Genomic DNA, 14,778 nt, shown 5'->3' with positions numbered 1-14,778 from the left:
GTACCATTATGTTCACATCATTTTATTACTTTGATTTGATTTTACATACTCCCTCCAATTTTTATAATCATTATTACTTTCCATCATTAATAGCAATGTCCTCTTTACTATGAAACCTCAGCAGAGAATTGTTTATATCTTTGAACCCCACAGGAAAAGTATTAATATTTCTCACCTGTTTAAAAAAAAATAGATTCACAGAGGTCATTTAGTTTGTGGCATTCATATTTAATTTCTGGATCTGGATCTAGGATACATATTCATATGCATGTGTGTATGCTCTCATATACCTTCACACAATTATTCTGTAGCGGGTGTGATAAAGGTTACATGAGATACAAAACAAAAGGGGAAGGTAGGTGGGTTCATAGAGCAGCATTAAGCAGTATTGTGAAAGCTGGCATTATAAATTATGTGGCTGAGATTTGACAGGCTTATAGTTTTTTTTTCTTGACCATGAGATCCTAGTGGTACATCTCTCCTCTCTCCCCTGTTTCTGATAGTACAATAACCCACTGCATCCCATGCACCATACCCAAGAGGACCTGTTTAGACCAGTCAAAATGGAGGGGGAAAGCCATTTAGTTACTGTTCTCAGAAGATTAGACATACAGCCCAATCCTATGCATGTTGATAACAAAGGCCCTTTCCACACGTCCATAAGGGGACGGCCCACTCATCGAATGCTGGCAGCTTTCCCCTTTGATGCCAGACATCTCCATTTTCAAAACAGTTGCAAGCTGTTGGGCTTCTGTTTTTTTTTTTTGGCACCTTTCTGGGACCACAGGAAAGTGCACTCCCAGAAAGGGCGCCAAAAAACCGGAAGCCAAACAGCCTGCAACCCTTTTGAAAATGGAGACCTCTGGAGTCAAGGGGAAAAGCCTCCAGCGTTCAGTGAGTGGGTTGTTCCTTTAAGGACATGTGGAAAGGGCCAAAGTCAGACCACGGCAATTACTGGTTTTAGGCATTAACATATTACAAGATGTACAAACTTGCTCTGCTTGTAAATTCTCAGGAGAGTGCACTTACTTGAAGATCCTTGTAAGTATGCTTATACTTATAGGTTTTATATTGCATTTCCAAAGAAATAGGCACATCAACAGAGCATGGCTCAGTGAAACTGGTGTGATCATCATCAGCATAATGGCCGGGAGACAGAGATTTTGAGGGAGATATTTTGAGGATTTTGAAAAGAGGGATTTTATAAGTGTGTGTGTGGGGAGAGGGAGGTGTATCAAAATAATTTTTGAGAGGGAGGTGGAGCAAGTTGAAGCTTAGATGGGGTCTGACTTAAGATGGGGAGAAGCAGGAGGAAGAATGGCTCTGTTTGTGTAAAGTGTTGTCAAGTCGCAGCCAACTTTGAGCAACCCTGTAGGGATTTCGTAGCAAGAGACAAACACAGATGTTTTGCCAGTGCCTGCCTCTGCATAGAGACTCTGAACTTCGTTGATGGTCTCAGATCCAAATACTAACTAGCGCGGATCCTGCTTAGCTTATGAGATCTGATAAGATTGGGCTACCTGACCTGGGCCATCCAGGTCAGGACAAAACATGGCTAGGCTATCATTATCTGGCTATGGCAGTTCTTCTCATTCTGTCTTTCTTCCTTAGCTTAGCCTTACGAGTGGGCTCACCTGTCCTAGAGCTTTCTAGATTAAGGCAAGCTAGCCTCTTCCCATGCTGGGATCCCTGTGCAGGCTTTCCCCCCGCCCCTCAAGGGCTAGCTCAAGAAGGCACTGGGATGTGTAGGATGGTGGCAACGGCACAACTTGGAGAAAGAAGGGTTCTCCATGATTTTTCACTGAGCCTGGGAGACACGAAAAGGTCACTGCTCGAAATCTTCACTCAATTCAAATGCAAACTAAAGGGATTTAGAATAGATTTGCCCCTACCATGAATCCAGTGAAAATGTAGTAAAGGATGAATAATCAGCCCTAGAATATTGTTCTAGTATTGGTGAAGGCGTAGTGGAAGGGCAGAGTCTAGGAGTCAGGCCTCTCTGGCAAACTATACCTTTTCAGGATGAGGATCCTGACATCTGCATGGAGACTAAATAACTTGCTTTTGAAAACCAGTCTGCAAGTTACACAGAACTGGAGAACGTTGAAATGTGACAGAGCCATGCTTTGTAATTGATTACTTGAGGCTTCTACATATAGCGAGATCCATATGACGTCCATGTGTCACTTTAAGGACACAGAGCTCCTCCATGATTCTCTGCTTCATAAGTGATTAAGCAGATGTGCAGCACAAACATCTGTGTTCCCTATTCTGTATCAAAATCAAAAAGAGTCCAGTAGCACCTTTAAGACTAACCAATTTTATAGTAGCATAAGCTTTCGAGAATCAAGTTCTCTTCGTCAGATGCATGGTACAGAAACTGGTCAAATATAGAAGAGGAGGGGGGAGGAGGGGAGGAGAGAAAAGATGCAATTGGGGGGGGGGGAGGGAGGATGCAACCAAAACATTCCTTTGCTAGTAAATGTAAACATCTCCTTTTGGTGTGGAGATCAGTTGGCTTGTGTGAGGCTTCAAGGAGTTTGCCATGTTAGTTTGTAGCAGCAAAACAGCTAGACCATCCAATTCCAATGCAGTATAAGCCTTAGATAACCACAGCTCTCCCCGTCAGATGCATCTGACAAAGAGAACTGTGGTCCCCGAAAGCCCACGCTAGGTGCCACTGGGCTCCCCCAGACCCCACCTCTGTAAAGGAAATCTGTTACCTGTGATAATGTGATAACCATTCATAGTCCCTATTCAGTCCCAGCTTGACAGAGTCAAATTTGCATATGAATTCCAGTTCAGCAGCCTCCCATTGGATTTTGTTTTTGAAAGGTTTCTGTTGAACTACAGCGACCTTTAAGTCTTTGATGGAATGTCCTGGTAGATTGAAGTGTTCTCCCACTGGTTTCTGGACGTTTCCATTTCTAATGTCAGATTTGTGTCCATTTATTCTTTTGTGTAGAGGTTGGCTGGTTTGTCCAATGTACAGAGCAGAAGGACATTGTTGGCACATGAGGGCATATATCAGATTGGAGGATGAGCAGCTGTAGGAGCCAGAGACAGTGTAGTTGATGCCATTGGGTCCTGTAATTGTATTCTCTGGGTAGATATAGGGGCAGAGCTGGCATCTGGGTCTGTTGCAGGGCCTGGTACCTGTGCTGGTGACTCTGCTGGCCGATTCATGGTTGTGAGTGAGAAGTCGTTTAAGGTTGGGGGGCTGTCTGTAGGCAAGGAAAGGTCTTCCACCCAGGGCTTCTGAGAGAGAGGTATCATTTTCCAGGATGGGTTGTAGCTCACTGATGATACGTTGGATGGGTTTGAGCTGGGAGCTATAGGTGACAACCAGTGGTGTTCTGTTGTTAGTTCCTTTAGGTTTGTCCTGGAGCAGACTGTTTCTGGGTACTAGTCTGGCCCTGTTGATTTGTTTCTTCACTTCATTTGGTGGGTACTGTAGTCCCAAAAATGCTTGTTGTAAATCTCTTAAGTGTGAGTCTCGGTCAAGAGCATTGGAGCAGATACGGTTGTAACGTAAGGCTTGGCTGTAGACAATAGACCGAGTGGTATGTTTAGGGTGGTAGCTGGAGGCATGTAGATATGAGTATTGGTCTGTTGGTTTCCGGTATAAGGTGGTATTTATTCATCCATTATGTAGTTGTACAGTGGTGTCCAGGAAGTGTACCTGTTGTGTAGAGTGGTCCAGGCTTAGGTTGATAGTAGGGTGAAAGTTATTGAAGTCCTGATGAAATCTCTCAAGGGCTTCCTTCCCATGGGTCCAAATGATGAAGATGTCATCCAGGAATCTTAAGTATAGTAGTGGTTCCAGTGGATGGGAGCTGAGGAAGCGTTGCTCCAAGTCCGCCATGAAAACGTTAGCATATTGTGGTGCCATGCATGTGCCCATGGCTGTGCCATTAATCTGTAGATATAACTTGTCACCAAATTCGAAGTAATTGTGAGTGAGTACGAAGTGACGAAGTTCAGTGGCGAGGTGTGCTGTGGTTTTGTCCGGGATACCGGGAAGGGGTTTATCCCATTTTATCTACACAGAAATCCTGTGAAGAAGGGTTTCAGAGAGAGATGGAAGCTGGCCTGTGCGAACTGCCTGTCTGAGCAGATATTGGCCGTTTCCACACACGTTGAATAATGCACTGTCAATGCACTTTAGTTATCCTTTAGAAGTGGATTTTTTGTTCCACACATGGAAAATCAGTTATAAATGTTCACTAAAGCGTATTGAAAGTGGATTATCCAGTATGTGTGGAAGCAGCCATTGTTGGGACCCAGATTCCCCTTGTGCAAATCTGGCATCTGGATCTTTCCACTACAGCAAATTCAGGTTTTTTCTTTTTAATGTAAAATGCTTTGTTTGTAGTGCAGACCAACTATTAGTCTGATAGCCTCAGGATATATGAAATATGCCCTTAAGTATGTGGACCCTCAGAATTTTCTAAATATCCTCTTTCCTCTATGAGCCAGCCGTTAGTTCGCTGCAAATAACTGAATCCTACTAATAGACTTTCCCCTATATAGATCCAATAAGGTCTCTCTAGAGATTAGCTGTTAGAAATAAATTTGCTGGAGATGTAGGCCGCCTACTTGTAGATCTTCCACTAGAATGATTTCTTGCTTTGTCAACTTGAATTTATTTGCGTCTTCCTAATACTTGTCACACATAATCTAGCACTGATTTAATCAGCCTCTCATATAATAATAATGTCCAGATCTTAATCGGTGCTGTGCACTTTAAATCTTTTCCTATTTCATGATGGATTTTGCAAGATGCCCAATTACGAGCCTGTGCTGTGGTAATTGGAAACTTGCCCTCAAAGACTCTTTCCCACTTAAGTTCACAAAGTTGATGAAATAAATCTTGAAATATTTAACCAGATTTTGCATTGCCACATTTTTACACTTCGTTTTTAAAATTGCCATCAAACCAAACACGGTGTAACTTATTTATTGCCTTCATCGAAAACAACATGAATGAAAGTTCTTAGACTTCATGCTTTCCTTTTTCTTTTTGAAAAGAAGTTGTATTTATAACTTTGTCAAACACTTGGGGACTTTTCCCCTTTTAAACAGAGAACCTCTGTGAATGTCAGCACATGGAGAATTCCCTAGCTATTCCCTTTATTGTGGCTGGCAGATCCAGCAGTTTTGTTGCTGATTCTTTTCTTCTTAGTATGCTTTGCTCTGAAAGTATTTTATTCAAGCTAGTCAGAGAAATCCTTCCATTTTTCTTAAATTATTTCATTGCTTATGGCTTAAAACATTTGCTATATATTGCTTAAGTAAAAGTAAAAGTAGTCCCCTGGGTAAGCACCGAGTCATTACTAACCCATGGGGGGGGGGGCGTCGCATCACAACGTTTTCTTGGCAGACTTTTGTTTTTAACGGGGTGGTTTGCCATTGCCTTCCCCAGTCATCTACACTTTACCCCCAGGAAACTGGGTCCTCATTTTACCAACCTCAGAAGGATGGAAGGCTGAGTCAACCTTGAACCAGCTACCTGAACCCGGCTTCTGCCAGGATCAAACTCAGGTCGTGAGCAGAGCTTGGGCTGCAGTACTGCCGCTTACCACTCTGCGCCACGGGGCTCTTTAATATATGTTGCTTATCTCCCCATTAAGTAATGGCTCATTTCTTCGTTTTTTCTCCCTTTGCTCCTATGGAGTCAACAGAAATTTTGAGTTTGGAAAAAACAGTTACTGGAGATGAATTCCTCTCATCTTTATTCTCAGTCACACCCACAAATTAGTTAAGCTAAAGTATTTTAATTTAATCCACTTTTGTTCTAGTATAGCTTTTGGGGCAAATGAGATTAAAACGGAGATACTTCAGTGGAACAGATTTGTAAATTGGGCTGCCTTACGACATTGCTTAAGAAAAAAATTCTTTGTTTGGTGGGAATGAAATGGTGCTGGTGTTAAAATAGCAAGGGGAATCTCTGCAGTGCACTTTTCCTGGTAGTGAAGGCATTCCTCTTTACTTCAAAGGTAGCATAGGCCCCTGAAATTTTCAGTAGGCCTCTGCTGTGTTGACCCTCTCTTTTGCAAGGACCAGAAATAGAATATAAATATCTGGATGATTTTCCAGATTTTTTAACTGTTATGAGGAAGTCAAGCATAATGAGTTGCTCAAGGTGTTTGGGTTTCATTCTCAGCAGATGGCCTTTTGAGACACCTACAACATCTGGATTTCTGTGTAGAGCTCTGTTATAAAACCAACCTGTCACGATTTTGTAGCTACAGGCACTGGGCTGCTCTGAATTTGTATAGATGTCAGGCTATGCTTGCCAAACTTATAGATGAATAGACTTATGCAGAAGGGCTTTCATACCACAGTGACTATCCTCTTTTCTTCCTTTGCTGTGCTTTTGTGATAGTTTGAAAGACAGCTTGGAGAAACCATCATCATCTTATTCCGACTGGCTAGTAAATAGTAGCATTGCTGAACTCGTAGCTTCCACGGGCCTCCCAGTGAACATCAGTGATGCATATCAAGATCCTCGCTTTGATGCAGAAGTAAGACATCTTCTACCTGTTTAAAACGCACACTTTTGTATTCTTTTGAATCGGGAAATCATAGACCATGTTCTGTGACGTTGGCCGTAATCCTAATCATGATTATGAAGTGTTCTGCTGGCCGAAAGTTCATTTTATCAATGGATGGGCAAATGTATTTACAGAAGAGGGCTGCCTCTCCTTTATTCTGGATGAATTTTGCTTTCCAATATGTCTTCCATTTGGTTTTAGTCATTGACACAAATGTGTCACCAGTGTCTACAAATCTACAGCTGGTTCATTCACATCAGTATGTGAAATTCTATGCTGTTTCTACTCTTTGTCACTTTAAGATTATCAGCTCACATGTTGCAGTGAAAGTGAAAGTGCCATATCTGGCAGACTTCCTCTGTTTGGATTCTAGATCCTGTATCCTGTGCTCCATTGGCTCTTTGACCTATAGTTCCTTGCCCTCTGAACTCCCTTTCTGCCTACCAACACTGCATAGCCCTGCTTCTTCCTCGTATCCTCCTTCCATTACCTCATTGTCGGCCATGTTTCCTGCTGTTCAGGCCACTCAGTAATATGTACCTTTAGCTACTCTGTAACTTCACCAGCTTTTCTTGCACCTTCTCCTCATAACATACAGCCCTTCCAGACCTAAAGTGTGGTAAGATTTTTTAGAGCCTCCTCTCTGATTAGCTCTTTCTTCAGTTCTGTCTCTCCTTTATCCTTTTCCTCAAGCCTCATTCTCCACCTTCCCGTCATTCAGGTTCCTTTTTCTCAGTCTCCTCACTTCTCAGCTTCTTGTTCCTTCGCTTTCCTTCTCCTGGAGCCACTTTCCAGCCCTCTGCCTGCTCCCTCCATGAGTGAAAACTCCCAGTCAAGCTGATAGTTTTCCTTCCCCCTCAGAACTTGGCCATACATTGTTGAGTCTCCATGAACTGAATATTTAAAGCCATCATTATGCACACATTAAGCTGCCCTTATACTGAGTAAGCCTACTCGTCCATCTAACTCAGTACTGTGTCTACTTTGATTGGCAGCAAAAGGTACTTACCAGCGTCTGCTACCAAGATGCTTTTTACTGGAGATGCTAGAATTTTGCCCTGTCATAGAGCTACAACCTTTCCAGCTCAGCTGACTGGCATGATAGGATTTACTGACCCAAATATGGTACAATATAGATTGCAGGCAATAGGAAAAGGATTGGCTAGAGGAGATAAGCTACAGGACGTGCTTATAGCAGGCCCGAATCAGCCAAACAGGGCCGGACCTACGGTTGCCGGCACCCACAGCAACTGAAGACCGGCCACTTGCTTGCGTGCACAGCGCGCTCCTGGCACTGCGTGATGACATCACTTCCATGACGTCATCATGCAGGGTGGCGCGTGCTGCCCTGTGGCAAGCCGGCTGTCCCGGCGCGCTTCAGAGCTGGCAGCGGCAGCGAGAGTGGCTGGGAGGCCACCTGCGCCATTCGCCTGCCCTGCAGGACAGGGGGCGGTCGGCTTGCCACGCACCCCCTGTCCTGCGGGGCAGGCGAATGGTGCGGGCGGCCTCCCAGCCACCCACGCTGCCTTTTGCCTGTCCTGCCACCCGCGCGCTCCTGGGGCTGGCAGCTGCGCCCGGCGCCCCCTCTTTGGTGGCAGCGGGGGCAGACTACCGCCCCTGCCCCCCCCGTCGTTCCGGCCCTGCAGCCAAAGATAGTGAAAATGTGACCAATGAGTGACTCTACAGAGTCAGCTTCACTCACTATTTAAGGCAAATAGTCTTACCATTCTGAGGCAAAATAGTCCTTTCTGTGGCAAAATATTCTTACCTTTCTTAGCTAAACCATTTTATTTTTCTCATCTGTAAGATTGGGGGTGTCAATAGTATACTTTTAAAAAGCCTTCTGAAATCAATGTGAGACCACGACTGTTACTGGGGCGGGCGGATGGATGGGGGAAATCCCTTCATATTCATTAACTTTACCCTTAGATTTATTCATCACTCGACTTCAGGGCACCACACAAGGTATTATGTTTTAAAAGGAGATACATTCTGGTTCAAATGACTGATGTCATTTGATGTAATAGATTTTATAGATTTTCTGACAAACTTCAAAAGTAACACGTTGATACTCAAGGGCTGAGCTGCTGGATTGTGAACAGGTTAATGTCTGGAGGTCCAAATCTGAACAAGTCTAAGGAGTTGAGGGGGAGGTTAACATACATCACCTGAATTTCTGTAGAGACAATATGTCATATTGGCACCTTATTTTTCTGAGAAGCCAAGCGCGGTGTACATGGAGCTATTCTATTCTGCTGTATTTTACAAAGTCTTTATTTGTGGAAGCTTTTCAAGAAATGCTTCCAAAGCGATAATAATAATTTAATAGATAACAGTAACAAAACACATTTTTAAAAAGACCAGTTTATGAGGAAATCGCTGGAATTAATTTATTCTGCTTTTAACAATGTACAGGAAATGCCTGGGGTATATCCTTTGTCAAATGATACACAGAAATAAAACGTGCTTTTATCTTGCTGCATCTGTAGTAATAATTATATTGTATTTTGATTAATACTTAACATCAGGGGTTTTTTTTCAGCTGGAACACAGTGGAACGGAATTCCGGCACTGTTTAAAAATGGTCACATGGCCGGTGGCCCCACCCCCTGATCTCCAGACAGAGGGGAGTATAGATTGCCCTCCGTGCCACGGCACAGAGGGTGATCTAAACTCCCCTCTGTCTGGAGATCAGGGGGCGGGACCACCGGCCATGTGACCATTTTCACTTAGGGCGATTTAAATTTTAAAAAACTCCTCCCCTTGTTCCAGCACTTTGCACATGCACATGCGGTACCAAGGGCATCACTTCCCACCAGGAGTTGCCCCCTGTGCTGGCAACCCACTGAGTTCTACCACCTCTTTTCCCAGAAAAAAAGCCCTGCTTAGCATAGCTATTTTCTTCATATTTGCTTCATACTTTCTTAAAGTCTGCATCAATAAAAATGCTGCCTGTACTTTCTTGGAAAAAGAATGATGTGACACATGAAGCAGAAGATGTGATAATTTCATTTTCAGCATATTGTAATAGACATTTACAGTTCAATCCTAAGCAGAGTTACACCCTTCTAAATCCATTGAAGTCAATGAGCTTAGAAGGGGGTAACTCTGTTTAGCATTACACTGTTCATTTCCAAAGCAGAGTATTAGAAAGAATGATTTTCAGAGAGAAATCTATTAATAAACAAACACAATAATCTCTTACTGAAGTAAGATAAAGGAACATGGAACTGTAATAGCGTTCCTGCTTACACTAAATTCAAATTGTAATTTTTTTTTAAAAAAAAATCACTTTGCAAATCTCTCTAATTCAGTTAATTGTTTGTTTATGGCATTGCTAGTCATCCTTCCATCAAGGGCCTAAAGGAGCTTGCACCAGGGCTGAAATCACAATTAAAACTCCACACTAACCACTTTAAAATAATAAAAAGATAGAAAAGGAGCTATAGAAACGAACACAGGAAGTAATTAAAAGGGAAACTAGCTATAAAAGAAACACAGAGCCAAGCTACAAGTGTTGCTTACACAGGTTGGACACTTATCAGCTTCCCTCAAGTTTTGATGGGAAGTGTAGGCGTCCTGGTTTTACAGCTTGGCTCTCCATTACAGCTGGAAGACCAGGATGCCTACATTTCCCATCAAAACTTGAGGGAAGCTGACAAGTGTCCAACCTGTGTCAAGCATCACTTGTAGCTTGGCTCACGGTTAATACAGGAAGTAATTAATAGGAAAACTGGCAAAGCTGAATCTGAAGAGCCTGTTAAAAACAGAAAGGTCTTCTTCACCTTGGGTTTTCACCCACTCCATATTTGGATAACACTGTCATAGACTTATTCAGAATTATTTTGTAGATATTTTAACATGTAGAATAAAATATATTCTCATTAGTTACCATGATACACTATGGGCACAGGGTGGTTGCTTGGAGAGCAGCTCTGATTCTCTGTATTCTTTCCGCTCCCCACTTCCTAAGGATGCTTTTGTAGCTGTAGTAAGGGCACTTCAACTGAGAAATGGGCCATTTCCACATGGCTTACCTTATTCTGCAAAATAGTGAAATCTTGCGTGAAGACGCTGTTATCGTGCGCAAAGACGTGATAACAGCGTCTTCTCGTGAGATTTCGCACGAGATTTCGCTATTTTGCAGAATAAGGTAAGCCGTGTGGAAATGGCCCAGGTATATAATTTAGATCATATAAGGAGAAAGTGGAGACTGAGAATATCGTTCAGGAAATGTCCTGACAAACCCTGGGTGTTTCTGCAGATGCTCAGTGCATCAAACCCCAGTCTCTACAGTTCAGTATCTTACTTCTCTAGCTGCCTTTATTTGTAGTTCTTCATGAAGTTCTGTAACTCATAAGGACCTTACCAATTTGTTTGTTCATTTATATAACTATTTTGTCCTGCTCTTATTCCAAAAAGTTCAGGGTATTATACTTGGTTCTGGATCCTGTGAATCTGTTTTGCTAGCTGCAGGCTCATCCGCTGGTATGAGAAGCCTGCTAGTGGAATGCACCTCTTCCGCTCCAGGAAAGCTCGTTCCATTAATGGAGGTCTCTGCCATTAGTGGAGTGGAAGTCAAGTTAAGTGGGGGTGGAATGCATATATTATGGAGAACACAGGTTGGGTTTGGGGTCCCCACTTGGTGTCACTGACACCTGCGCATAGTGCCCAATTTGGATTTTGACTGTGACACGTGTGGAGAATGGGCTTCTGTCTTCCACGCCCACACATCCCTTTTCCTAATATGAAATGGCCCATGAGGAGTGATATTTGGTCTTTTGGGGAAACCCACAAGCGTACACATGGCTTTCCCCAACAGCCAAATACTGTACTCCCAGGACTGTTGCTAGCTGAGGAAACAGGAAGTTGGGAAAAGACTGAGCTTCCTGCCTAATTGTGCACAGGATCATGTCCATAAAAATGAAATCCTTCCACTTCTCAACATGGTCTTTAATCTCAGAATGGAATTGGAAACTAAACGGTTATTCAGATCTATACACAAAACGGACAGTAAAAACAATAATCCACTCACAAGCTCTTTATTTAGCTGACTGATGGATCTCCTTTTAGCTATAGTTCATCTTTGAAATTATGCTATTTACGTTAGTCAAACCATTTTCTCACGAATGAAAAGGATAAACATTATTCCAAGCCAATTAATTCATATGAATAATATGTATTACAGACTTTTAATTCGAAGAGGATATGGACATTGTATACCCTAGGTTTTGGAAAGGACTCTCCCCAAAGTTTCATTGAAGTTCGGAGTGGTGGTTGTGTTACAGCAAGAATAAGCAGAAGTATTTGAAGACTAATACAATTTACATTTATGTTTCCCATATGCTGCCTGTATTTTCTTAGTCCCTTAACTATACTGTTTGTGTTTCAGTGAAGATCCAGTCATTGTGTCTGATGAAGTGAGCTCTAGTCCTCAAAAGCACATGCCAATATAAAATTTTATTAATTAATACAATGCTGGAAGATTTCTGTTTTCCTTTGGCTTGCTGTAGTTTCAAGTGGTTTTCTCTTTAGAGTTAACCAGCACATTTATTGAACATTTGACTCCCTGGATAACCTAGGAAGGAAATTATTTTTGAAAAACGTTGTGATTTTAGACAATTAGCCTTGGGTGCACTTCCAAATAACTTTAGGGCTAAACATGCTAGAAAACAAGATGCCTCTTCCATGGATACACTGAAAGTTATGGATAGTTAGCCTGAGCCTTTATTATCATCAGGAAATCAATGATCAGACCCTTGATTTTGATCTTTATATAAGCTTGAAGAGTTTCCCATATGTACTTAAGTGGGATTTTAGAGGTGAACCCTGCTAACTTTGGAAATGAAAATAACACAGTTCTGTATGCAGTTGCTGAACTTGCATTCCAGTAGATTTGTAGCAGTCTAAGTTTGGGGACATGTTAATTGCTGTATGTGTTGAAGGACTGTTACACCATACATTATACGGTAATGGTCATTTCTATAGTTTCTATAGACTTGTTTCTTATATTCTAGGCTGACCAAATTTCTGGCTTTCATATAAGATCTGTTCTCTGTGTCCCTATATGGAATAGCAGCCACCAAATAATTGGTAAGCTACCACCCACTAATGAGTAAAGGATTGCTTTGTTCATGAAAACGGTTCTGTTTTTATTTGTGAGGTTATTTTATAGCTGACTACAAATTAAAAATATTAAGTTGACTGCACATGAGATGTTATCTTAATTAACCTTTGGTATTGCTTGTAACAATTATCATTCATGTGAACATAGAAATTTCATGATGCCAGATTTATGACAAGCAAGATATCAAAGATTTTTATGTACTGCTTGATTATGGTGTTATTAGGACTAAGGACAGCTCCTCAAGTGAGTGATACACATAATTCTTAAAAAAAAAAAAAAGACCGTGCCCAAAGCATCCCAGTCATAGTACCTGTTGCAATGTGAGAGAGAAGAAAGATTTGCTTGTATTATTTGTAGAGCACTGCCTGCCTTTCTCTGATTGCCTGTTTGCCTGTGTTAACTGTTGTAATATCTTTCACAAAGATTATTATTAGTAACCTAACCAGTATTACAGTGAACTATACTCAGTGGGTTGGATCCAGCACAAAATTTCCATTTCCACTAGAGTTCTTGCGAAAGCAAAAATGCAGGGAAAAGACTGCATTATCTGCCCTGGCTTATTGTCAAACTTAAGAATTTTAATTTAACTTAAATTAATAATTTTAATTTAATTTATTACATGTTTAGCCCTCCCTCCCCACGAGCGGGCTCAGGGTGGGTAACAACGTTAATAATATTACAGTGACATAAAATACAATATAAAATCAATAATACAATACAAGATATAAAAATGAAATCTAAATCGAAGTGGCAATGTGTGATGTTAATACGCCTCATCAGGAATTCATTAGGGTAGAGTGGGCAGTTTGTAGATGTCTCAGTTAAACAGCAAACCAAGGCCACAGCAGAGAGGCCGACCAAGTATTGTATCCCCGCTTGCATTTCCACTTGTGCAAGATCTTGTGAAACCAATTTCACAAGAGGAAAGGTTCGATGTTGCACAAGAGGAACTGCACTAAGTCCATCGCTGGACGCAAGCCATTATGTGTAAAGTCTTGAATTTTTCACTTATATCATAAAGGATTTATGATAGGTGATAACCAATTAAGCCAACATTATATACTGTTATTACATACTAGTGTTTAGCTTTGTTTCATTCAAATCAATTGAGCAGAGCTTTACGCAGCAAATGAATTTGTAACACAAACTTTATTTGGCAACTCTTTCTGTAGGGGTAGCTCAAGTATTGAACAGGCTCGACGGGAAACCTTTTGATGATGCTGACCAGCGACTCTTTGAGGTAAGAAATGTTAATTTAGCCAAATAGATCTTAATGTTCTACAAATTATAGTTACGAGCCAAATTAAGCGTTTTACAGTCCTAAGCAGATTGCACTGTTAACTTGGATCCCACAAAATATATCTGCAAACAGAAGAGGACTTTTTTGCTGATACCCCCTCTTCAGCTCCAGCCATGCAACCCCCCTGATGCTATTCCGGGCTGGGGGGAGTCTGTCCCCTGTAACAACATTTCAGGAGGCATTTGGGGAAGATCAGAATGGTGGAAGCAAGAAAGCCACCCTCTGTGGATGGAAATCCCTTTTATCCAGAGTGGATTCAAGCCATTGTTTATAGCACTTGCTCTATGCGTTCCTATGTGCTATCTGTGCTTCATGTTGTCTGATGTCAGTCCTAGAATTGTTTATGCTCTGTTTCAGCATTTCTTCAATTCCGCATTGGATTCTTGTTAATGCTTTGTCTTGTAAACTTGTATTTATTTCCTCTGGGGCATTGTTTATGGAAATGTCCTCGATACCGACTGTAATCTCACACTATATAATCCACCTTGAGTTTCAGTGAGAACAGCAGATTATAAATAAATAAATAAATAAATAGTCTCAACAAAACCTACAACTCTGAAAAACTTGGGTTGTGCACATTGCAGGAATGTGCCCTATGTATTTCGATATATGGAGTACCACCGAATTTAATGGGACTTCCTTATTATTAAGTGTACCTAGAATTTTGGCTATATTGCTCTGAAGTGCTTTTTGCTTTTTGTTTTTTAAAAAGGTGACGGTACTCATATATAAAGTTGCAAAAGAGACCCCCCCACTCCCCAAAGCTGCCGGCGTTCAGTATTCTTTATCAACTG

At 41.6% G+C, this 14,778-nt stretch overlaps 1 protein-coding gene across 1 annotated transcript in view; it reads left to right on the top strand.

Annotated features, from left to right (window-relative positions):
• The window catches only part of PDE11A (phosphodiesterase 11A), a 243,599-nt gene that overhangs the window by 126,284 nt on the left and 102,537 nt on the right, over window positions 1–14,778 (top strand). Inside the window, exons 6-8 of the mRNA XM_054970122.1 lie at window positions 6,389–6,527; window positions 12,575–12,650; window positions 13,857–13,924. Of these exons, the coding sequence (XP_054826097.1) occupies window positions 6,389–6,527; window positions 12,575–12,650; window positions 13,857–13,924 (283 nt within the window). The remainder of the gene's footprint in view (window positions 1–6,388; window positions 6,528–12,574; window positions 12,651–13,856; window positions 13,925–14,778) is intronic.

Source organism: Eublepharis macularius, chromosome 2, assembly GCF_028583425.1.
Source record: "Eublepharis macularius isolate TG4126 chromosome 2, MPM_Emac_v1.0, whole genome shotgun sequence".
Classification (NCBI taxonomy): domain Eukaryota; kingdom Metazoa; phylum Chordata; class Lepidosauria; order Squamata; family Eublepharidae; genus Eublepharis; species Eublepharis macularius.
Note: the sequence above shows the minus strand (reverse complement) of the source record. Positions and strands in the feature narration are given on the sequence as shown.